Source organism: Sabethes cyaneus, chromosome 3, assembly GCF_943734655.1.
Source record: "Sabethes cyaneus chromosome 3, idSabCyanKW18_F2, whole genome shotgun sequence".
NCBI lineage: Eukaryota > Metazoa > Arthropoda > Insecta > Diptera > Culicidae > Sabethes > Sabethes cyaneus.
In genome coordinates this window covers 47,111,573-47,135,702 of record NC_071355.1, presented here as the reverse complement: position 1 = coordinate 47,135,702, position 24,130 = coordinate 47,111,573, and the positions used below count along the sequence as shown (strand labels likewise).

Genomic DNA, 24,130 nt, shown 5'->3' with positions numbered 1-24,130 from the left:
TTTGAAATCAATAGGTTTCATTGATTTTCCGATCGATTGGTGTGAAAATATTTAAAATCGATCTTGAAACCGCTAAGCTATTAGCGCTTAAAATCTTTCATTTTTTGTGTCGCTCGCATTTCTCGATATTTTGGAATGGCACCCTATCCCAAACATTGCCGTAAGACGTAGTCCTGCGTCAAGAAAATATTGTCCGCTACCCTGTTGGAGCCATGCCGTTGAGCCGCGGAGGTTGCCTTTGGAGCACGCAATGAATGTTCCGGAAGCCACACAGCTAATCCCAGCCAGCTAGCTGTATTTTGGTGTTGCAAACATGGGCTTTTCCGTTGTTCTCCGCTAGCTGATATACGAGGCTTCTGATTTCACGGGTAGTAATACCGTAGCATCGACCTTCCATTTCCAAAATATGGTTAACCAGCAGTCGTTCTTCAGCGGGAGTGAAAACGGTCTTAAAAGAACCAATTTGGAACACCGACTGCCCCGATATTGCCGCTTCGTATCTCTTCACATGCCGAGCCAGCGTCTGCCGTGGAATGCCGCGGTACTTGACGGCTTGTGTCGTCTCGCCTTATAGTAGTCAGGGCCGCCTGCAGGCCATTTTTGACCAATTATGTCTTCCGGAAGTTTTTTTTTATAAGTATGCACCATCACGATAAGCAAGCTCTGACGAGATAAACAAGAAAATTGACAAGCCTGCTGAGTGCTACATAGTGTGCTCGTTTCACCCCACTTAGAAGTGCTCATCTCGCCCTAGTCAATTAGTTAAAGTTAAAACGGGGTTTTACACTAATTATAGTATAAAATCAAAACTTCGACGAAGATGAAATTTGATATATAATGTACACATTACGTTGCATTGTGCACATAACTGATTAAGATGTTTAAACGATTGTAAAAGCTTATTTGGTAGTACTCCAAAATTATAAATTTTTCATCATCTATGAACCAAGTTTAGTTTTTTAATATATCTCCGTGTTTTAAAAGAAGAGATCATTCTAATAGATACTGTAGTACCTACAACAGTAGTGGATCGCGTATCATCATATTACACGTCAAAATTTCTGTATTCGTAGCTGATATTGACTTCGGCTATAAATATAATACCGGGAACATTTATGGTAAAATTTGTCATCCGAAAAATTAGATTCATAACTCGTAAATAACACTTTCTTCTAGTTGATAAGGGCTACGCTTGTACACTACCTATTTGTATATTTTACTCGATTAGAAAACTACAACTTCAATGACTACAGAGCTAACACCTCAGTGAACAAAATATAGAAGCAGCTTAAATCTTCGAGGAAATGGGGAAAACGTTCCATGCAAGTTTCTTACAAAAATATTAGTAATCTTAATCGAACATTTTCTCGTTTCCTCGTACATTCGATAATTGTACTGAGATACACGAAAGTAATTTATAATTATTCCGATTAAATGTCTCCTAAAGAATCAACATCGTTTCACAAATTTTGTCTACAGAGCAACTCTATTTTGTGTCTATAGCTGATATGCGTTTCGCTTGGAAGAAGTCATACTGAGGAAACGATAGTGTCATCCTTCCTGATAGTATCCTTTAGGCTAAGTGGACATAGGTATACGTCGCGGCTTGTGCTCTTTGTTATCGCGATTTTTCGCGGAAATTAAAGTTATCAAAGTTAGCACTGTTTTAAAATGCTTTAAGTAAAATTAAAAGGCAATAGAAGTATAAGCAGTAAAATCAATACTGAGAGCTGCCAAAAATTTTCTAATCATTCGCAAAAAAAAAACCATGTCAAATGAGTATCAAGGTAAGCTGCTACAAACGGGTCACCCTATTTGATCATGGTAGGTATGTATGTTTTACTGTATTTATCAAGTTACTTGATAATCTTGTGAAAAATCTTTTGATTCAATCTAAGTCTAAATGTCAAAAAGCAATATTCAATGATTTATCGCAGAAAAATGTTTTTGGATATGAACAATATTTGCTACACTTTACCGTGACGAAGAGACATGGTTGTGTCTGTTTCGATTGATACCTATTTAGGTTAGATATGTTCAATAATAATTTTTAAAATAAGTTCAAAATGAAATCTAACAATTGCACTAATTTAAGAGTTAGTAATATTGAGCTTACATAAAACTAATCGCATTCGTATTAGAGTTATCAAAGCTCAGTGTTGGAGTGACTGCTAGTGTACGATTAAACCTAATGCAGGCAGTAACTTGATATCGGGCTCGATTCTCGATCCGGTCGAAGATAATATTGTGCTGGAAATTTGTTTGAAAAACTTTTGAACACGACATCGTATTGTTTCACCGCAACTTATGAAATATTTCTACAACAATTTTCAACAAACTACATTATCAAGGCCATTTATAGGGCACTGGAATTGGTCGTACGATTTTATTGTTAGTGCCTAGGACTATTGAACAAGCGAGCAATGTAATTCAGGAACACATTCAACTTAATTAAATATTCACCTTCATTCTATACGTTGATAAAACCACTTTGGTCAGAATTACTGCTTTGAGTTCTGAGGAAATAATAAGCAAAGCGTACAGTTTTATCAGAACTCAGGATAAACTAGAACACCAGCATAAGCTCGAGTCTACATTTTGACCAAAATATATTGTTCTGTTACTTTCTAGTTAGTTGTCACTAATCATTTCTTTACAAGGAAATTGTTCTTTTTTTGCTTATTTTTACATAGTTGCTCTAATTTCTTGCGTTGCAAATAACACAATACTTGATGGTACAGCCCTTCTTTCACACCAAATTTAGTCTATATCTCTTAAGGATATAGTCCTCCAAACCCTAGGAACCTTTCCGTTTGCTAGCCTTTCTTTGTTCGAACAGATGCCTTCGCAAGGCATCTATTTGGGAGCGTTTCAAGCTACCAGGCAGCTTAAAAATACTTCTCATAAACCGATGACAATCCATCAGCGTGGTGTTTTTCTCCAACGCCCGAAACAGGCCGATTAAGGTGGATATGTCATCCGTAGCGAGGATCTCCTGCTTCAAACCGATCACAATGCTAATACCGACGCGCAGTAAAATTTTGTTCCCCTCCAGAAATACGCAATCCCAAATTCGGAGTGCCGTCTCCGTGGGGACCACTTCGGCGTACAAACAAATTAGCCATTTGGTTGCTATCACAGGCCAAGGCAGTCCTAAAGGTGGAAAATATCTTTGTTAAAGCTTTCTTGACAATTTGAACAGTAGATTGTTACCTAAACTTTCTATATGCTTATGTACATCGGGCGCTCGTACTTTTATCAATTCGCTAAGAACATCGATATCCGTGATAAGGTTTTCCATCTTTCTTGTGTGGTACAGCGGCACAATATTTTCCACCAACACTTTGAGCAGCCAGAACGTTGATTCTTCGTTTTTGGTAACAATTAGAATTAGACCTAAAAATATTCACGTAATAATATAACAGAAATTTCGTTAGAACGTTAAAGCACCTACCGGCAATGTAGTTCAGTCCCTGGCAGTAACCGACCGATTTGTTGTGATGTGCGTAAGTTATCAGTACGTTGTACAGACCTAGTTTGTACTGTTCGAAATGGATGTTGTCCGGAAACGTACGAGGAAGATCGATTTTGATTTGATCCGCTGTTAGAAAAACGTGATATAATTCAAAGCCACTTTTGGCCGATTGTGAAGAGGATTCTGTGTCTAGACCCAGAAAATCAAAATAATTTTACATTTATATCGCACTTACAAATTTCCTGGTCAAACTCGTACCGCAGCAGAGTCTGGTAGAGCGCCGGTTCCTTCTGCTGCATACCGTGGGCACCGGAGGATTTCATCCATACTTCTTCCCGCAGAGGACCCGGAACGCCCTTGCGCACGAACCGCTTGAGCCGGCGTGGATCTCCAAGGATGTTGCCATTCTTGGCGAATTTTTGCCACTTTATGCTCCGTGTCGTGAGCACCGTGTAGTAGCTGGACATGATGTTCTCGTACGATTGATAGTCGAAGTCCGGCTCGCGTTTGAATCCATACTCGTCCACGTCACTGTAAATAAATAAGAAAATGCAAGTCGAAATCATTCAGGGGTGATGAAATTTCCGCAAGCAATTGCTAATTTTCAAGACACTAATGAAATAACTAGTTCAAAGCGTTTTTTATCACAGGCAAAACCTTTTTTCCTTATTTCTGACAGCAACTGTCAGAAAGTTCCACGTCGGAAAAGGCTTAGACTTTCGAGTGTAATAAAGAATCAAACCATTAATAATGTGATGTATATACTGGACACTATCACTTGTTGTTCTTACAAATTATTTTGTAAGAACAACAAGTGATAGTGTCCAGTATATACATCACATTATTAGTTCAATAGTTCTTACGTTGCACGAAGATACGAAAGTGAAATCAAACCATTTTTTGATATTCTGTTAATAAATCAAGCGTATTCCAGTGAGAGGGTGTAGCAACTATATGGCATTCAGAAGTTGCAAATCTGGTGAATATGGACGGTGGGGCAAAACTTGTTAGTCTTTATGTGACTGGTGCACCAATTTGTGGTTGAGCATTTAATTGAGCCGATCATGGCACACATATCGATTCTGATTACTAAATTTGGGCTAAACAACAGGCGGTGTTACCAACATTCGGCACCGTCGCCCACCACGGTATAATCTGGAACTATAGTTCCTGAAGTTGCTACTGAATACGTGAAATGCCTTGGAGCAGTGCTCCTGGGGGAGGGAAAGCTAACCGAAGCACCTTTCGAGGACTGCCGAGATAGGGTTAAAGCAGCCATCATCAGCTAAGCGGAATTCGATCTAACGATTGGTTCGACTAGGAATGTCAGAAGAGACTAGACGAGAAGGCAGCGCGGGCGTTGACCCGTGAAAAACGCGGAACAATAAAGACAGAAGCGCAGACAACAAACCAAGATTTTCTGGACTATGAAGTCATAACGAACCTCCAGCCAGGTATTCGATGGTTTCAGCTTTGAATAAATTCTTGCAGTATATCGATATAATCGGCTGAAGGAAACAGTTTACTTTCAGGACATCAAGTTTGTTTAGGTTCAATGTACAAATGATAAAATCGGTCGATGGGACGAATAAGACAGTCTTGTGATGCCAGATGTACGGATTTTCATAAACTTCACAAAAAAGGTTGAAAATTTTTTCACTTACGAAACTCGCGAGCACGCTACATACAAGCGAATAGCATTCCGAAAAGCATAACTTTATTCTAAAAAAGCCGATAATCGACCACAAATAATCGACAAAAATACGATGAAAAGATGGCAAAAAACCATGAAAATAAAATGAAAATATGACAAAAAGACGACGAATACGACCACGACGAAAGAAAACAGAAAAAAGACAAAAAGGCGTCGATAAGATAACAATATGATGACCGAAGGACAACAGACACAAAAGTCAGATAATAGACAACAAAAATAGTACGAAAACGCGATGCAATGAAATGATGTCGAAAAAGTTATGAAAAGATGGGGAAAATACGACGAAAAGTTGATGGAAAGAACCAGCAACAAGAACAACAAAAGAAGGCGACAGAACATGCTAAAAAGACGACGCGAATATCTCAAATATACGACGGAAGAACAACGCAGAGGCAGTAAATAGACAACTGGCTGACAACAAATAAGAGGTAAAAAATTAACAAAAAATACGTTTAAAAAATGGCAAAACGACAAAAGACAAAATAACGACGAAAAGATGCCAAAACAGCAGCAAAAAGGGCGACAAAAACGACAAAACCCATTAAAAACCAACAAAATAAAACGCAAAAATTACTAACAGATGACAAAAATACGACGAAAACAAAACAAATATATGACAAAGAAATGACAGGTAACAAGGAGTTAGTCTCTCTCTTTGTACCTTGGTGCGAGAAACAGAAAGGGGTATAATAAAATAATAAAAACTTACCAAGCTAAATAAACGAAATCAATTATGAAGAAAATAAATAAATCAAATAAGCAATTAAATCAAATATACTTCTTGAAATAGCTGTAAGTACCAGCAGTTGGTCGAAAAAGAGAACTGAGTCTTTTAGTAATTATGAAAAGCCTTCAAAACTAGGAGCAGACAAAAAAAACTAAAAAATGGAAATGATGAAAACGAATGAGAATTACTAATGAAGACGAAGACGATTTAGTTCCATTAATAAATAACATGACCCATCGCGAATTTATGTGAGGCAGTCCGCGGTAGCCACTTGGTAATAAAAGCGAAGTTGCTAGAAAAATTTAAAATATTCTTTTTTTTTGTGATTTGCGCGCCGACTGATAATTTAGGAAGTGACTATAAAAATGTATCAATATATCCCCGACGGAGCCAGGAAACCGGAGGAGGTGAACGCACGCCGCGCAAGGCGGTAGCCATCATAGCCCATAGCAAGGCGGGCTTTTTATCCGAAAGAAGCTGTAGTGAGTGGTTAAAGGGCAAAACAACGAGTCAGGGAACGATTCGCAGGCGCAGAAGACAAGGACGAGAAATCAAACACATGAGACGAGGTACCCATGGAATCAACATTAGATGTAACGGCGACGGAAGTTAAGCGGTTCAATTCGACCTCAGCAAATAAGTCGAACACCGCGAGGAAAGGTCCAAATAAGCAATACCCATACACGAGGAGCGCGTACGGCTAGCGCGAGCAGCAGATAAACAAAAAGCCAATAAACCAGCAATCCATCATCGCCACGCGGGCGCGTGGACGGCAGAAATTAAAATCATTTTTCGAGAATCCGTGACAGCCACAGTCTAAAGGCGAGTCGACGGCAAAAATCCAAATACAAAACGTAAAGTTAAAATCGCGACGATCCAAAGTACCATAGAATCGTTTCGCGTTGAGAAATACAAGCGAAGCATTTTTCATGCTATAACACTTGCATGGCGGGACACATAAACAACCCGCTCATGCCATCCTTCATACATACGAGTATGCGGCGAGGCGACACCATGAACGCAACAGCTGACGACCACGGACGGTACATAAACCAGTCCAAATAAACAGCTGATAGAACCGAAATACCGTTGACATTATTGGAGTAGGTTCTGGACACCAGCGACCAAGTTATTTTAGCTGATGCATCAAGAAAACGTATACCATACGACTGCACAGTGGAGCAGTAGGTCAGGGTTGCACACCCAAGGCAACCTTACTCCCTGATGAGGACCCGAAGCTATTGACGAAGTACGACGACCATGCCGAGGTAGAATTGTTTTGACTCCGCGATTTGCCCCGACACCACTATACTACGGTACGAGCACTTAATCACGGAAGAGAAACTTAACCAGGAACAATTTAATGAAGCGAAAGATGAGGCGAGTAAGCCAGCTGAAGTCGTCCAATATGTTTTCGAATACAATACTACACAATTATAACAAAACACTACATTGTTCAAAACACACATAAACACTACATTTGAATTCCATTATAACACTCACCAACACTCGTATACTTAGAAATTACAACTCGCCACTTGAGGCCAAATATTATAGTACGCAAACGTTAAACGAGAGTTAATCTCCGATATTCAGTTTTTCTATAACATTATTACATTCTATTTTTTTCTCTATAATATTATAACATTATGAAGTAGGAACCCGGTACGATTATTGGATTAAATTGAGGAATGGTGTTAAATTGGCCATAAGAGGCTTTAGCACTTATCAAAGAGAAAACAATCACGGACAAGTCGAATATATACACATAATCGAAAACCATAGCATACTGTTTCCACCTGACGTAGAGCTCCTCCACCGCACAGAATTTAATCTTATCTGAATATGCCCGTTTTACTTACCGAATTGCTGCGCCTCTCCTACAGAGACGCACAGCAAGCTTCTGAGGGTGGAGAAGTGAAGCGACCCTCATTTCCTTCTGTAACATTTAACTTAAAATTTAACATTTTATTCGATTACCCACGCCGGTCGGTGACTCGATCGAGCGACGGCGCCGGTAGGGCAAAATACTTAAATGAAAACAATTGTCGCGTTGCTCCACATTCTAGGGGAACGACCGCGCAAGTTTCTTAACCTGCGGCAACGAACAGTTCCCAAAACAAATGCGCCGTTGCATTTTGCCGACTAAGGTAAACAACGAAGCGCAGAACTGTTCGAGTTGACGAAACAAAGTCCCCACGCGAGGGGCCAAAATGTATGCGCGAGAGGGACGCTCGACGGACAGCGTGAGGTCTGCCGCTAGGCAGAATAGGACGGAACTACCTCGGGAAGGAGGAGTTTCCTTAGGGCGAAGATCGTTTTAGGCAAGTAAGAAGTACCATTGTAAAATAAGTTTTGAATAAATTAGAGGATTCGGTTTTGACACGCCGACCCGTCGGGTCGGTAGTGGCACTTTATCCGGTTGTTTTTTTTTCTTTTTTTTGATTTATTCCTTCCGCGCGGGTTTTTAGGATCGAGGGGGCCCTTAAGGCTTAAGGCACGGAAAAAATGCGTTCTCCATATTTGGGATCCCAAATTTTTAGTAATCACTGCGATTACTAAAAATTTGGGATCCCAAATATGGAGAACGCATTTTTTCCATTTGTTCCATCGGGCTAGCACCCTCGGGTATCTGAAAAGATCGCATTGAGCTAATGAATTCCTCCAAAATTTTTCTTGAATAAACTTTTTGTACCTAGTATTCTAGATGCAAAACTTTTCCATTAAACTTTAGCTGACATCGGTTATTGGAAAATGTGGATGTAGCTCTAAGAGTAATTGAGATCACTTCGTCAAATATGAAATTTGCTAATGGTGAAAAGCAGGATAAAATTACTGCATCATAGAAGTGAAAGTCATTTCAACATTTTCAAGTCTCTTGTATTGAAAGCAAGAAACGGACATTCAATGGTCATTGAAGACAACGAATTTTGTAACAAGAATACGTAGAACAGCAGCAACTGCTCTAGAAGAGGATACGTGATGTAAAAGTACAGATGGATGTGAGTAAGTTGGACGAGAAAATTTCAGTAATTGAGTGTTTTTTCTTCCTCGTTGAATAAAAAATAATTCAAATATGAATGAGCGAAACACATTTTCAGTTAAAATTATGACGCAATATGAAAACTTTTATTAGACATCTGGAAAAATCAGGGAATCTGTTTTTCGTAACGAGTTGCCACCCTGTTGTAGTTGTGCTCCTTCTGCGCAAGATGAGTGGTTTTAAAAGAAAACAGTATTCAGGCATCTAAGGTCTAAGTTTTATCAGAATAAATAATTCCAGACTTGCTGGGAAGGAAAGATTCTGTCACTCTTCTATAGAATCGAAGTAAACGAAATCACGGATGTACAAGATTATTAATAAGGTGTATAAGATAATTCGTTCATTCATCTTGACAGTTCCTGATATTTCAATATCGACTTGAGAGGTTGTTATTATATTATTTATTTCAATTAATGCATTGAAAAATTACTGATCGATTGATGCAAATATCTTTAAAATCCATTGAAATTTGCTTAACAGAACAAATGCATAGTTTTGCATTAAAACAAAGACATTGCACTATCTACATTATCAATCCCCCAAAGTTTCGTATGATACGTCTGAATCGGCTAATCTGTCAGCAACTGGCTGCTTGTTATTTGAACCGGCAGTTTGCGAGAACGTCTGCAAGGGTAAATTAGTTCTCTCAAAATCTCTCACTTCATGAAATTCTGAAACTGTATACGCATGCGTGTAGCGAAGATAAAAACAAATTTCCCGCTCGTTTTCATTCCAACAAGAATATTATCACAATTTAACAGACGTGAATTCTTTTGCTGTGTGAGATTCTTTAAGTGAGAAATATGACTCATCACTTCAAGCAGTTGGAAACTCCGCAAAAGTTGACAAGCTGGGCTGTCTGATATGCATGCAAATTTGCAGTAAGTATTCAGATTTTGAATTTGGCTGCGGACTAAAATGTCATACAAATCGTTTATTGTTCGATTTGAATACCCACTATAAATAGTCTCATGATATATCAGAATCATTTTTTCCTACAAATGTAACTAGTTTCGTTCACAAGAAAAATATAATTTGAAATATTGTGAAATAAAGAAATTATAAACATTATTATACTAGGTATTGGCTGCTCAGATGTCTCAGAGTAGGAGCGACTAATAATTTCTCTCTGCCGCTTTACTCTTTACTGGGCTTAGCTCTCGCTGATCGTTCTCTGACGGCAAATCGTATGAAATCTCACAGCCACAGGCAGTCCTCACAGTACCGTTAGTATCGCCGGTAGTATTCGTCACGCACGGGTTCCTAAACTCTTACAATGACACTGGAAGAGGTGGCGGATGCGTTGCGCGGTAACCGGCATCCGCTGGCGGAGCAGCTTTTGACTGAAGAGTGGAGTCGGCGAGGTCCAACCGAACTATTTTATCAACTGATTAAAAGCGGATTAGTTACAGTGATGAAGCTACTTCAGGAGTTGAAACTTTGCAGTGAATGGGATATTTTCCGGTATAGTTGCAATGCGATGAACGAGTTGAAAGTGAAGAATGTGACCGTTTCCGGTGAGATGGAGTTGTATCTGCTTTACGTACTCTCGTCATACGGTTTTCTTAATCTTTGCGGGGATCCGGATTGTAGCAAACCTCCCAATTATTGGCAGAATTCTATAAGTAAAGTGCAAGAATATTGTGCAAAACTTCGACAGCGCAAAAAGTGCTATGATTATCTCGATATAAACGATGAAGTAATATTTCTGCTGCAAATGATTCATAACCACTTGTATTTCATCAAAGACCATGAACTGATAAAGCCAATGCCGCTGAAAGAAATGATATTCTGTTTGGCGATATTTTTGCAAGTATGTCGGGGCGCATCCGATAGTGACATATTCGCTACGATTATCAACAAACGCAACATACTGCAGTATCTGAGAGCAGTCTCATTCCGTCTTACAGCAGTGAAAGAAAAATCAAACAAAAAACCAAAACAGGCACACATAATCAAGAAACTGTTGAAAACGTACCGCAAGGCGAAGCAAATGCATTCGGTATATAAAGTTATACAAAGTGCAAAGGTATGCGATGAGTTGGATCCCCGAAATCGCATGGATGCAGCAGAAGCAATAGCATCCATGAAAAGATTTACGCAGATCTTGGGAGAATCCATTAAAAACACGGTGGACACTCCCAACTTCTCGGCCAAACTACGTGGAATCCTGCCGAACATGCTCACCAGTGCTGTTTCCTTGAATTCAAAGTACCGCAACAAATCGACGCATGGGTTTTCGCTTTCTCAGCTATTCCTTCGAGAAGAAGATCAATATTTTTTATATAGCAAAATGTTTGCCTATCTTCATACAGTCACAAACTCCTTTTTAATTCTTTGGATCTACATCTTGAACGATTGTATGCTGCACTCCTATGGGATAATGAGACGCTGTCGAACGGTTGAAGACATGCAGGCATTTGTAAGATACGCTGGAAGTAGCAGAATCTTAAACATTCATCAGAAAGCCTCGCAGGATGTTATGAAATATCTGCGTAAATTACAAGGATGGTCAGAACGAACAAGTGACGGGTTCTCCGCTTCTGAATATATCGAAAAAATCAAACTGGTAGAGTCCTTGCAAAAGCTAACAGTTCCTACTTTTGCGACTCCAATCCAAATAGCGGTGTTCGGTAATGCACCGATCGAAGCGATTCATCGATTGTTGAATTTTAAATTCACGGTTGGGTCAAGTAAGGATCAATTTTATAATATTTCCTACGATTGGAAAGAGCTCACTAAGTTGACGGTGGAAAATCCAGAATACTCCGGAATCTCGGCACAATTTTTAATACATCACAATTCCGACGAATCCGAACAGGATCGCTATCGCGAAAGAAGTCAGTCAATATTCAATTGTTTCACCGATAACTCACATTTGGACTTTGAAACGCTGAATAAGTTAAAGGATAAATTGCATGAAGCACTTTCGCAAGGATATTACCAGAACATTTTTGCATTAGATTGCAAAGCTCAAGCGATTAGTGATGTACTGAAATCTGCGCTTGTGGGTTCCAAGAAGAGCAAAGAATCAAAGCAGCAAATTCGAGAATTTAAACAGCGAAACCTGGAGTTCAAACAGAAGCTAGAAGCAATGCGTAAAGAAGACAAACAGGAGCTGACTGGAGTTTTCGTGAAAGTTGTTCAGAATATAAAACGAGCTTTTGCTCAGTGTCGCTGTGATACGATTGAAAATTTTATCAAAAATATCAACAAGATACCGCTGAAGACAAAACTTGCCATAGAATATTGGCAACTGCAAGCACTTGAAATACTGGAAGCCAGTGATTATTTCGGTGATAACTTCTACCTGCTGACTAAAGCTATTCCGGTAATTTGGGGAAAATCTTATCGCAATTATTTGGCTCATGATTTCATGTCGTATGATTTATTAACCGGCTCAAGCTCGGTGAAAACACTTGTGAATGGGTTCGTACTAGCTGAGCATTCTGAAAAATTGAATATTTTCGTGAAATGTTCTAAGTTTGAACCGGTTGGCCTGACAGAAGTTGAGCATGAAGGATTCCAATGGTTAGCGGGTCAAAAGGATTTACTTCGAGCTATTCTAGCACGTGATCATCTTCTTATCACTTCCAGCGTGCAGAATGAAGCCGATATTTACGGAAAATATCTACGTCCGATGGGATTTTGTGCGCAGCTTAAATATTATTCCATTCCGGAGATACTCGCTCACGAAGGATTAGATGTGAATGAATTTAAGAACAGTATGAAGGAAAAATTATTGACAACAACTGGTCTAGTTCGGCGTAATAAGTTGGCAACTGAACTTAACATGCGCCGGTTCGATAATCTTCCTATTCGCCAAGCAATTTCGGAATTCAAGAAGCACCAACCGCAGCTGGTCACTCCGTGCATTGGCGCTGTATTGCCACATTTGCACGACACCGGCAAGATAGATTTAATGGTTGAGCTGCTACAAGAATCTGCAGGGCCTCTTGCCGAGCTGCTGCTCATCATCTGTACCGATTGTGGCAGAACCGCTGAAAACTACTTGGACACAATCTTAGGACTCGATACACCCTTTAATTTCATTCTCATTGAACTGGGCGACAGTGGCTTGGATCGATTGATTTCCGAAGCAAATCCTGCCTCCAATGACCTTTTGATTAACGTCGTAGGGGTGAATGATATTCAAACATTTCAATATATTATGCGTAAATGCTACAACACAACTCGTTCCACACTTCTAGAATCGAATTTAGAAACAGCTTTACACCGTTGCAGTTCCTTTGGTCATCTGGAAATGGTGCGTACTTTACTAGACATAGGTTTAGGACAGAATGACCCCGACTTGCTATCCGAACCTCTTGGAATAGCGCTACAAGAGCATCACACAGCAGTTGCTCAGCTGTTAGTTGATCGCGGAGCAAATCCCTGGGCTGGCGAGCACTTATCGCTGTTCATAGGGATTGTCGAACAAAACTTTAAACTGATTAGACAAGTCATCAGAAAATCGTTCCCCGAACAGTCCCACAAACAAGTTGGTCGTTGGAGTGCCGAATATGGTTCGGAACGGTTCATGCGATTTTTATTGGCAAATGGACTAGATGTTTGGCAATGCGGTGAGATTCTAAGTGCTTCGTTGAAGAATAAACGCACCGGGATGTTTTATCTTATGAAGAGTTTGGTATTCAAACAAGCTGAGAATTGCTGCGAACATAAAGAACTGCAAACGTGGATGAGAATTGTTAATGATTTGAAAATTTTAGCGCACTTATTGACTGACCCTGGCTTTGTTACTGTTTTTGTAAACAAGAACCTTCCCTCTGCCAGTGATTTGCTAAATCAAATTTCGAACTTATTGGAACAAGAGAAAGGCTATTTTGCCACACATTTCTTGCTCGTCGATGATAACGGGTCTGTGGAGATTGATTTACAAAACATTTCATTAAATGAAGAACTAGCAAAAACTGTCATTAAGAAATGTTCCTCGATTCAAAAACGGTTCCTTGATATTCCTACAAAATTGATACAATTTAGAAAAGAGTTTACTGCTACCGCCCAACATGCTTCAGCAAGTTCTAATGCATCCGTTGGAATTGAGATTTTTTCTGAACAACCAATACAGGAAATCCAAACCGATTCTTCCTTGTTTGCTGCCGATCTTAACAATCATCATTCTATTGATAAACTTCATAACATTATCGGGAGCTTTTTGGCCAATACATCACTTCCAAACGATGCCATAGTTGCTATGTCCATCGAAATAGCACACAACAAGTACAAGTACATAAGAATAGGCTCTAATAGTTGTATTTATGAGCGCCAAGCTGCAACCAATATCAACCTAGGCGTTATACTTAACTTCCCGCAGAAGTCCAATGTTCTGAGCGCAGTCCCTCCGAACTGTCCGGAAAATAACATCCAAATGTTGCTGCACCTTGGAGCAGATCCGCTGTGCCTGGACGACGAAGGTCAGAACGCCTTCTTCACTGGATACGAATTTTCCCTTTCCCATTACAAGCTACTATACCGACACTGCCGAGAACGAAATCAAATATATCTTCCCGATGGGACTCATATCTTCAATCACCGGTCCAACAAAGGTTACAGTGCCCTGCAGCTTGCTATAGGGTCCAACAAGTATGATCTCACCGAATTCCTACTACAAAACGGAGCAGATCCGACCGTGGCTAACCCCGCTGCCAGAGCAGGAGCTCTCGGTTATGCCATTATGAATCGCAATGTGCGAATCACGCGTCTTCTGCTGGATCACATGCCTGAGCTAATCAATATGCCAGCCACTGACCGGGGTTCAACGGCACTGGAAACGGCAGTTCAAATCAACCATGATCAGCTGGTGCGCCTATTGCTGGATCGAGGTGCGGATCCAAGCATCGCTGATTGTTACGGTGAAACAGCTCTAGCGGTTGCCGCAGATGCACATGCGAACGATTTGTTGAAGCTAATGTTGGCGACCATCATTGGAAAGCGTACTGGTTGGTATGTTTTCGGTGTATTGCCGGAGATTCTATTGAAACATGGAATTCGATCGTTTTTCAGATGCCTGCCCATCCTGTTTAGAAACATGAACTCTCAGGTATAAAATGAGCGCAATACTTAAATAGTGAAATTCCTTGAACGGTGGACTTGTTTAAAACTTGAATAGTTTAAAACGAATGTAGAACGTACTACATTAGAATAGTTAAGCCAATTGTTTGCATTTAGTTCACTATGTTAGTGATACAACACATCATTTTAGTTTTAGTGTCAAAATCTGTCAAGAAAAATTGTAATAAGCAAAGAATAAATGTAAAATTCTGGTTAGAGGAGGTTTCAAAATTTCTACAATTGTTTAATAAATTTCGAATTCCATTTTACTTTTGTTATTAACCAGGGCTTGAGAATAAAACCAATGCTTAAGTCACTAAGGCACTCCATATCGTTACTTCTGTCTATCATTCGAAACTCCAACCATTCGTGCAACAAGCAGGCTCTGTAAGCTTGCGGCTGGGAAACCTCTCAGAACGTTTGTTGGTACAATAATTTTAATTGAGGAAGGGACAAGGACGCAGGACATATTACGCTAGGTATATAGACATCAGGCATTAAGGGCGATGGGTATTATGAATGGAAGGCATGCTGTCACTAGACATAATGGACACAAGAACGAATCGATGCTTGTAATTCTTGTTGAAACGGAGCCACTACTGACACGAGATCTTCAAATATTGGAACTTTTGTACTTGATTGGTTGAAAACGGTTTAATGACTCAAAATAATGGACCCGTCTTTGGCCAGGGGCCCGACACCTTAAAAAAAGTTAAAGTTTAAAAAAATTGTAGCAAACCTTGAGATCTATATTAAATGACATGGTTCTGTAGAGAAGATGAACAGGGCTTCCAAATGGAGTACAAGAAACAATCATAAAATTAGATGTGCCGTGTGCATTGGAATTAACTGAATGAACAAACCAATTACCTATAGCAAGGTTCACAACTTTCATGTAATTATTGTGACATTACGACAAATAAACGACAGGGTTTTGTGCGACATACGGGTTGCATCTTGTATCTAGTAGGTAACCGGCGGATTCGAGTAAACCGGCGGAGCGGAAGAAGCGGGTGGTTGTCCCGAGGTAGACGTAACGCAGAAAGAGCCGGTTGATCTGCAGAGAGCGATGAACCTTCGGTAGTTCGGTGAACTTAAACTGATGGTTCGACGAAGCTTCTTCCATGTAGACCCCGACTTTAGTGTTCCCCTCGATCACGGAATTGATTGATGTGTGACCTGATGAGTCTGCTTCCATCCAGTGACTCATTGTAATTGACACGACCAAAGCGTTCGAGAATGGTACCGGCGAGCCATACGAGTTTTCCATGCTTGAAGATGCTTGCATATATGCCTTGATCGTCTTTTTCGAAATTTCGCTTTTTCATCTGAAGTCTACAGGTAGTTACAGCAAATCCAATGTAGTCCGGAGCTTCTGCCCCATTAAAATTTCAGCTGATTTGTTTGGATTTGAGTAGTAAGTAGACTAAAAGATTTACAGAGAACGGGAAATAGAGTTTTACATTTCTGGCATTTTTTCCTTAGGCTTTGCTTCTGAGTATCTACGTTCTACTGAGCATTCTACTTATCTGTAGGTGATACGGAGCGGTACGAATGCCTAGAGACTCGCAGAATACACGGAATTGGCTGCAGGAAAACTGGGTAATATTGTCGCTGACATCAGTTTCTGGTAACCCGTACCGAGCAAACGGTTCAAAGAGCAGTTCGATGTTCATCCTACTGGTGATGGATGATCTCTGGCCACTTACTGTAGGAGTCGAAAATGACCAGAAAATACTGCCCATCAAATGGGAAAGTTTAACCCACGTGCAGCCGTTGCCAGGGATGCCTAGCTAGTGACCTTGAAGAAAGTAATGTTCTTGGTGGAGATGCCTGCATTAGTGACAGGCTTGGACACAACTGATTTTTTCGAGTGTTTATTAGCTTTGACCGATGCCTTCTCACTTTGGCTTTCTACGATTATCTTTCCAATGATTAATAATGCGATGACACACTGTGGTGAGATGATCGAGCGTCATTGATTAGTTACCTTCTAGGCACAAATCTTCCACAAATGACGAACGTGCGCGCGAGTCAATGATGCTGATACCTGATACTTTTTAGCTTGGCTAGCAGTCCGGATCTCAGCATCCTGGGATGCGTGTGGGCCACAAACGTAGATTTAACACCTAAAAAACTCGTTCACGGAACACGTACCCACACCGAAATCGTCGAACAGTCGATTCACAAAATCAGCATGGTTTTTAAAGTTGCCAGAGCAGGTTCCTGCCAGCAGCCCAGATGTCGTTGGCCAAGCCGCGTCGCCATGAGCCTTTGGGTCTGCCTCTTCTACGCTGTCCTTGCGGATTCGCAGTCGGATGCTTACACTCTGTCCTTCAGCGGCATCTTAATATTCATTCTGGTATCCCAAGAAAGCCGACGAGAAATATCGTAAAATAACCGGAGATCACTATTGGCGCCGGCGATTTCTCCTTCGTCGGCTAGGGAGTTAGTTCAGGCTCTCTTGTCCCGCCTACAAGCTTGTTTAACAACCCTATCCAGTTCGGTGTATCGTTGACGGACAGCTGTCTTAGCCGCTTCAAGTTTCATCCGATATCTAACCCCAGCGCTGGCTGTGCACTTTGCCGAGGGTTTTTTCACTGGTCGTGATGAAGGCTTCTTAATGCCGGTCGACTGCTCTTCGACGGTTCCAGCAGGTGGCAACTCCAAGACTCGGGATTCAAGTTGCTCGACAAAGGCCCTTTTCGCCTCGAGATTTTCCAATCGACGAGCGTCGTAGCGACACCCAACTATCCTTTCCCGTTGTTTAACACGTGCGACGCGCAAGCGTTTCTCACTTCTCAGTGATAACAAGTTGTGCTGGTCGGATGCAATATCGGCGCTGCGTTTGTTGCGTACATTAAGAAGACTGCTTCTATATTTTCGGCTGATGCAGATTTGGACAATTTGGTTCTCTGTTCAGCCGTTGCGGAAATCCCACGTGACTTTATGTGCTAGTTTACGGGGAAATAGCGAACCATCAATTACCATATTGATATTACCACAAAACTCTGGAGCTTGTAACGTAGAACTTTCGGTAATTATGTTACAATGTAATGAAAAAACCTACTGCTGACACCGCTCGTCAGCCGGAGCACACCTCCCCAGTCACGGTCTCAGCCAGCTGGCACCTCAAACTCCTCGTCTGACCAATTTCGTAGGTGACTGTTCTCTTCATCTCAAGCTTTCGCTTCATTATCCCCCAGTATTTCAATACTAGAAGAACCCGGGGACAATTTGGTGCACTCAACTCTTTTGAGATGAACTGAAGTCCATTGTTCATTGTAGCATGCATGCTGAAACTGCGACAGGCTATCATGGGACTTAATGAAGGGCAAAATCCGCCTGGTGAGGCACCTACCCCTGTGTATCTCCAAATTCTTATCCGTCACAAAACACTGGTTTCACACGGATTTCAATGAAACAGATCCCTTGCCAAGTCAGGAGCTTTTATCACGATCTCATCCCCAAAACCAATCTCGAATCTGTTACAAACCCTGTGTGTTTGGCTGAAATCGACCTTCTCTGAAGCTTATTCATCATTGAGTCAGACACATGCATCGCGTTCCGTCACAGCCCGGCCGCACAGCCCGCAAGACCGGATTCTAGCCTTTGTTTATTGTTTCAGTCTTCTGTTTGGCTCCCCACTTGCTCGGTAACACTTGTAGCCATTCCGAGACGGATTCGCGGTCAGTATTCAGTTTTTTCGCCAAAGCACAATCCGTGATGTTGACATCAGCCTTGACTTTCCGATCGATCCTCAACCGCAGTTGACGATCAAGAGTTCGACTCCAACGGCTGCCCTGCGCCTTGTGGGCAGCCCTGAGAGTTTCCTTGCACGCCTCAATTACTCACACCACAGCTCTTTAAGGATAATCGGTCAGTCCCGCCTGCTCCCGAGTGAACGCTGATGGATTCTGTAGGTGGCTGCACACAATTACGTTCATTTCTCCTCCTGCATGATGAATATCTCGAAACCATGTTACCTTTAAACTGTCAAAAAAAATACCGGGTAGAACTGTTTACAAATAACACAACGCTATCAAAAGCTAGCATCCACAGCCACTGGGAGCGCCGCTATAGCCAAAATGAAGTGCCCAATTTCTAAATGATCCCATCTTTACTACCGAACCGATTTAGCAAATAAGGCATTCAATATGTCCGGCATTCATCCAAAAAAAATCTGCTCACTTTATTCTACGCCCTTGCGAGCGGCCTTCCGGCACTTAACCGCAACCAGGGATGGGTCACTTTGACTCAATTTTGATTCATTTGACAGTACTGTCTCAGCCGAGCAAAATTTGATAAAATTATGTAAGGGACATTTGTAGAATTAGGTATAATCTACAATATTGCTGAAAAAGGTTTTGTTGTATCTTTTGTAGTTAAAGACCTACAATGCTATTATCTCATTACTAACTAAATACTAGCGTTGTAGCTCTGTAACAACAAAAGATACGGCAAAACTGTATTCAGCAAAATTCTAGATAATAACTAGTTCTACAAATGTCCCGATATCGTTTTGTCAAATTTTGCTCGGCTGAGACGATATTGTCAAATGAATCAAAATTGAGTCAAAGTGATCGAACCATCCCTGACCGGAACATTCGCCATCGGCGGACAAAAACATGCGTGTAGGCATGTTTTTGAGTTCTTTCTTGGTTTTATAGTTCAATTCCTCCTAAATTTTCGCGAAAAAAAAATGGTTATAGAGTAGATCTTCATGTTTGCCCAGAAATTCTCGATGGGACGCAGCTGCGGGACGTTGGGTGGGTTCTCCAACTTGGATCCACCACATCGATATTCAGCCGCTCCATCTCCTCCAACAATCGCTTCGAGTAGTGGGCCGACGCCAGATCCAGCCAGAACACTGCGTCTTCGCCCTTATGGTAGTTCTTGATGAACGACGCAACTTACGACAAGTACTTCGTAGTATAAAATTCCCCGTTCACGGCCAGTCCGGCGCGTAAGAAGTGCGGTTTTGACAACCTCTTCTCGCTGATTGTCAGCAACAGCAGCACCTTCTTGGGGAACTTGCTGTGTGTCGTTGCCATCCAGGGTGAGATAGGTCTCGTTGTCCATCACCACCGCCACGTCGCGATTCGCCAGGAAAATTGTCTTGACCATCTTATTCAACCGCTGGCGCTGCGTCATTGCCTGCAGCTCCGAGACCAGTGGACGGGACATTTCGCTTCCTGATATGTATGTTCATCATGTTCACCAGGTTTTTTCACTGTTTAGCCGGTTGCACCGACCTCCCAACTAAGCGCACTCAGCGATGTAGCAACTTTTCCAGCGGCCTTTCTCTTCAGTATCCTTTAGAGCTTCTTGTCGCTCAGGGTCGTCGGCCGTCCGGAACCGGACTTTCTTTCGATGCTCTGATTATTGTCCAATAGTGCCAAGATGTTGTAGATGCAGGAACGGGAGTATCCGGCGTCCACTAAGTGCCGCACGATGTCCGTTTTCGACGCGGCGGGGTACCGTTCTTTGAACGCGCACACCTCTGAACGGAGTAACTTTACTGTTTTCGCCGTCACGGTTAGAGGTCGACTGATAGAGATGTAGAATTTTTTTTGCAAGTAAACTAATAAAATAACCTTCAACGGGAAATTTATCAAACTCAATTAGCTGTCTTAGTTTTTTTATCACCATCCGAAAAAAGTCCGTTTTTTTAATGCAAACGTTATGTTAATAATTAATAATAACTGTTTGTCCATTTCATTTCTGATTGGAAATGAAAGTGCGAAATAGCTCATAAAACTGTTTCGGTGCATAATTCCCGAAGGAATACGGAACTATGCCCTTGAATAAAATTTCATAAAATTCTGGGACCTTCCAGTCTGTTTTTTTTTTCACTGGTTTCGATTCGATCGTCAATATAAGCTACAGATTAGATCACTTATTAATGCCGGTTTCCAATTGAAATGCAGCTGTAGATGTAACTGTATTCCATACTGCTCCTTATCGTATGATAATGAGTTCGCATTTTTTCTTCGTTAGACATGTGCATCTTTTGCCAAGTGGGACTAGAAATGTGTTAGTTTTTTTAGTATCAAAGGCGAATATAACGTTTTCAGTTATACATTGTGTATTCTTAAAATGTTTGTTGTAAATTTCTTATTAAAATTATCGCACAAAATGAGCTGTTTTTTGCGGGTTATAACATTAGTTTGTACTAAACTTTCCCATCGCCCCATCCTAGTCAATGTCAAGCTATGTTACATTATATAAATAAGTATCGGGAACAGCCGCTCAATGAATTGGCTACCTAATTTAATTCAATTCAAAATTGTGAACAACCGTCATCGTTTGACGACACAAAACTGTAACTCACCTGAATTTCGACACTGCCATTCTTGTGTTGCCTGTTGTTCACCGTGACCGACCGGTCCGTGTGATTATTATTTATTTGTTTTAGTAACAATCTCTGCGACCGACAGCTGTGTGCTGGGCAGTTGACATACAGTACAGACACTGCTAATGCGAATGCAATGGCTTTACGCCGGTACCTATAGGTAGTTTATCTGGCGCCGTGACGGCCCACCACTTGTTTTCGCACGAAATCCGATTCACAATACCAAGCCCAATTGGTAGCAAAGAGCTCTGGCAGTCCAATGCAGAGTTTTTACATTCACGATAAATCCCACACTTGCTAGGTTGGACGACATTCCATTGTCACCGGTGCACTTCAGGTTTCCTATTCGCGATGTTTAATTTTAACCCCATGGAGAAGCATCGCTTCGACACCGTTCGTGTTTGAGCTACTTGTTTCAATGTCTATTTGTGGGTGGACCACTACTTAACTGCATTTGGAAGTTACTTCGATTTTGGCAAACACACTGCTCGCCTATCACCTACAACAGTGGCCGCTGTCTGATAAGACTTTTTACTGCTTGTTTCACTACCAATGCTGTTATGACCAACCAAAATTCGCACTTCAATTTATACTGCAGTCATTCACTCTCGTATTATGAAAACCTTAGTTTAGCAGGGCAAAAACAGTGCCACAGCTGTATGCTAATTAGCTGCAGCAAAACATTTTTTATGCATTGGGATTTATTGATAGTCTTAGATTTATTTTTTCCACACTACGAAAAACTACGACACCTACACCTCCGGATTACGATGAATGAAATGAAAATAATACCGTAACAAACGGTATAAAGATCACAAGTGCAAAGTGAGTGTGTACACTGTACTGTACCGTACCGTGATTCTGAATGGGTGCTATGCTATAACGAACCGAGCAAAACTTTTGCTTTGCTGCGTAAACACATGACCATTGATTGCTGCCAGCGGCAGCTTAGGTATTTCGGTATATCATTAGACCGTTTCAACTTTTTCCAATGCTTTTGAACCACTTTCTTTTTGATTGTTTGCGTAACCAAAGCGGAACGGAACTGCATCAGTCTACGGTTTTACTATAAAATTTTATTGAATGAGAGCGAAAAGATGAGCTGAGCAGAGCACCGATGATTGTTTTGTTTTGGTTGAATTGTCACTGCGCCTGGGACGCGAAAAAAAATGAAAAAACGTCTGACGTGCGCATGAACGTTTCTGAAAGGATTTTGACAAGATTGAAGTCGTGGTAGATAATAGAGTAAACCACCGTTTACCGAGTATCGTTTCAAGCATATTTTTGCACAGATGCAAGTATACTTCTGCTTGAAAAACGGTGGATCACTTGCCCATTGAGATAGATTCCCTGTCGGTAGATACTGGACCCTGCACCGGTCCTTATTTTTGAACCATCCGAAAAAAGGAGATGGTTCCAGATGAAAGATTGGGTGTTAATTATTCCACATACATAAATCTGTTTCAATCACTTCATATGGGACGTCCATATTTACTTACATTGCTTAAGTGACTTGCCATCCTAAGTCAAAGGCTGTTGAACAAGGTGTCTCCAGTTAACTCGGTTGTGGGCTACCGTCCGCCAATTCCTCAGACACGCCGGCGGATTGATGGTATCTGGATTATTGGCAACTGTCTTTAGCATGCAAACCAACATGAATCGGAACGTGAATTACTGACCCTTGCCCAGCAGGATAAACCGGCTTAACCTTTTTGGAAAGTTGCAAGGGAAGCTAGCCGCCTGAAGCTTGAAAACCTGGGGCTGGGCGAGGCACGTCGGCTGGGTACTGGCGAACACAACAAGAAAAGTATTGGATTGCTGCTGAGCTGATTTATTTTTAGCTGCATGATGGCCTGGCTGGCAAAGGGTGAACATGTGCATTCCATAACCTCTGTTCATTAACTCCTATTCCTACCTCCACGTGGTGCCGGATGAGGTACGCAACCTCGGTTGTCGTACGTTGACAGGAAAGGGGGCACAGTGGCTCCCGCCCACATTAAGATAGCAGCCCCGGCAGCGTGATAAGGACCTTAGGTTTACAGCCTATTGTACCGGAACACAAAAAGTTAATGAAAATGGAAGAAGAAACCTCTCTGGATTATTGGCAACGATCTTTAGCATGAAAACACGAACACGAATCGGAACATGGAATATACTGACCCTTAGGGGGGCTCCGTAGCCGCAAGGTTACCGAGTCTGCTTTGACAAGCGAGTGGTCGTGGGTTCGAATCTTAGTAGAATCAAGCCATTCTCGATGTCAAGTGACTTTAGCATGGGTTTATTCTCAGGCCCCTCCATTTACCCTTCCTTCGTGCTGAATTCTATATTTACCCTCTGAAGCCTCTTAACAGTGCAAATGTCCCTCCTATAGTTAAGTGTACTGGTCAGAGGTACGAATGAGTCCTCGCCAGGGACGGCTATAATATGGGATAGTGCTGGCAGCGAGGAATAAGTGGGTAAAGTAGATTAAGCTTTGAAGGAAGGGTAAACCCCAATACACGCAAGCACGCATAAAATTTAATAAGCATATCGCTCACTCAATAGCGATTATAGCAAAAAGAAATGCAGTGCAGGTCATACAGCAAACACCCGGGCGATATTACAATAGATCAACTATACTGGTCGCAGTAATGAGTCCACACATGGAAAAAAAAAAATACTGACCCTTGCCCAGCAGGGCAAGCTGGCTCAACTTGCAAGCTAGCCGCCTGAAGATTGAAATCCTGGGGCTGAGCGAGGTC

General features: G+C 41.4%; 1 protein-coding gene across 1 annotated transcript; it reads right to left on the bottom strand.

Moving 5' to 3' along the window:
* Window positions 1-1,192: 1,192 nt before the first annotated feature.
* Window positions 1,193-22,205, bottom strand: LOC128742101 (growth hormone-regulated TBC protein 1-A). Its single transcript, XM_053838317.1, has 5 exons — window positions 21,369-22,205; window positions 3,711-4,006; window positions 3,455-3,601; window positions 3,214-3,396; window positions 1,193-3,153 (listed from the first exon to the last, which is right to left on the bottom strand). Exons 1-5 carry the CDS (start codon window positions 21,386-21,388, stop codon window positions 2,798-2,800), a joined length of 1,002 nt encoding a protein of 333 aa, XP_053694292.1. The 5' UTR covers window positions 21,389-22,205; the 3' UTR covers window positions 1,193-2,797.
* Between the last annotated feature and the right edge of the window lie 1,925 nt (window positions 22,206-24,130).

Bases quoted from the DNA above. Each gene is read 5' to 3' on its own strand.
- LOC128742101 (XM_053838317.1), bottom strand. From the start codon at position 21,388: ATGGCAGTGTCGAAATTCAG. The intron at 4,007-21,368 runs GTGAGTTACAGT...ATTTATTTACAG, and splicing joins ATGGCAGTGTCGAAATTCAG to TGACGTGGACGAGTATGGAT. The intron at 3,602-3,710 runs GTAAGTGCGATA...TTTTTCTAACAG, and splicing joins CGAGTTTGACCAGGAAATTT to CGGATCAAATCAAAATCGAT.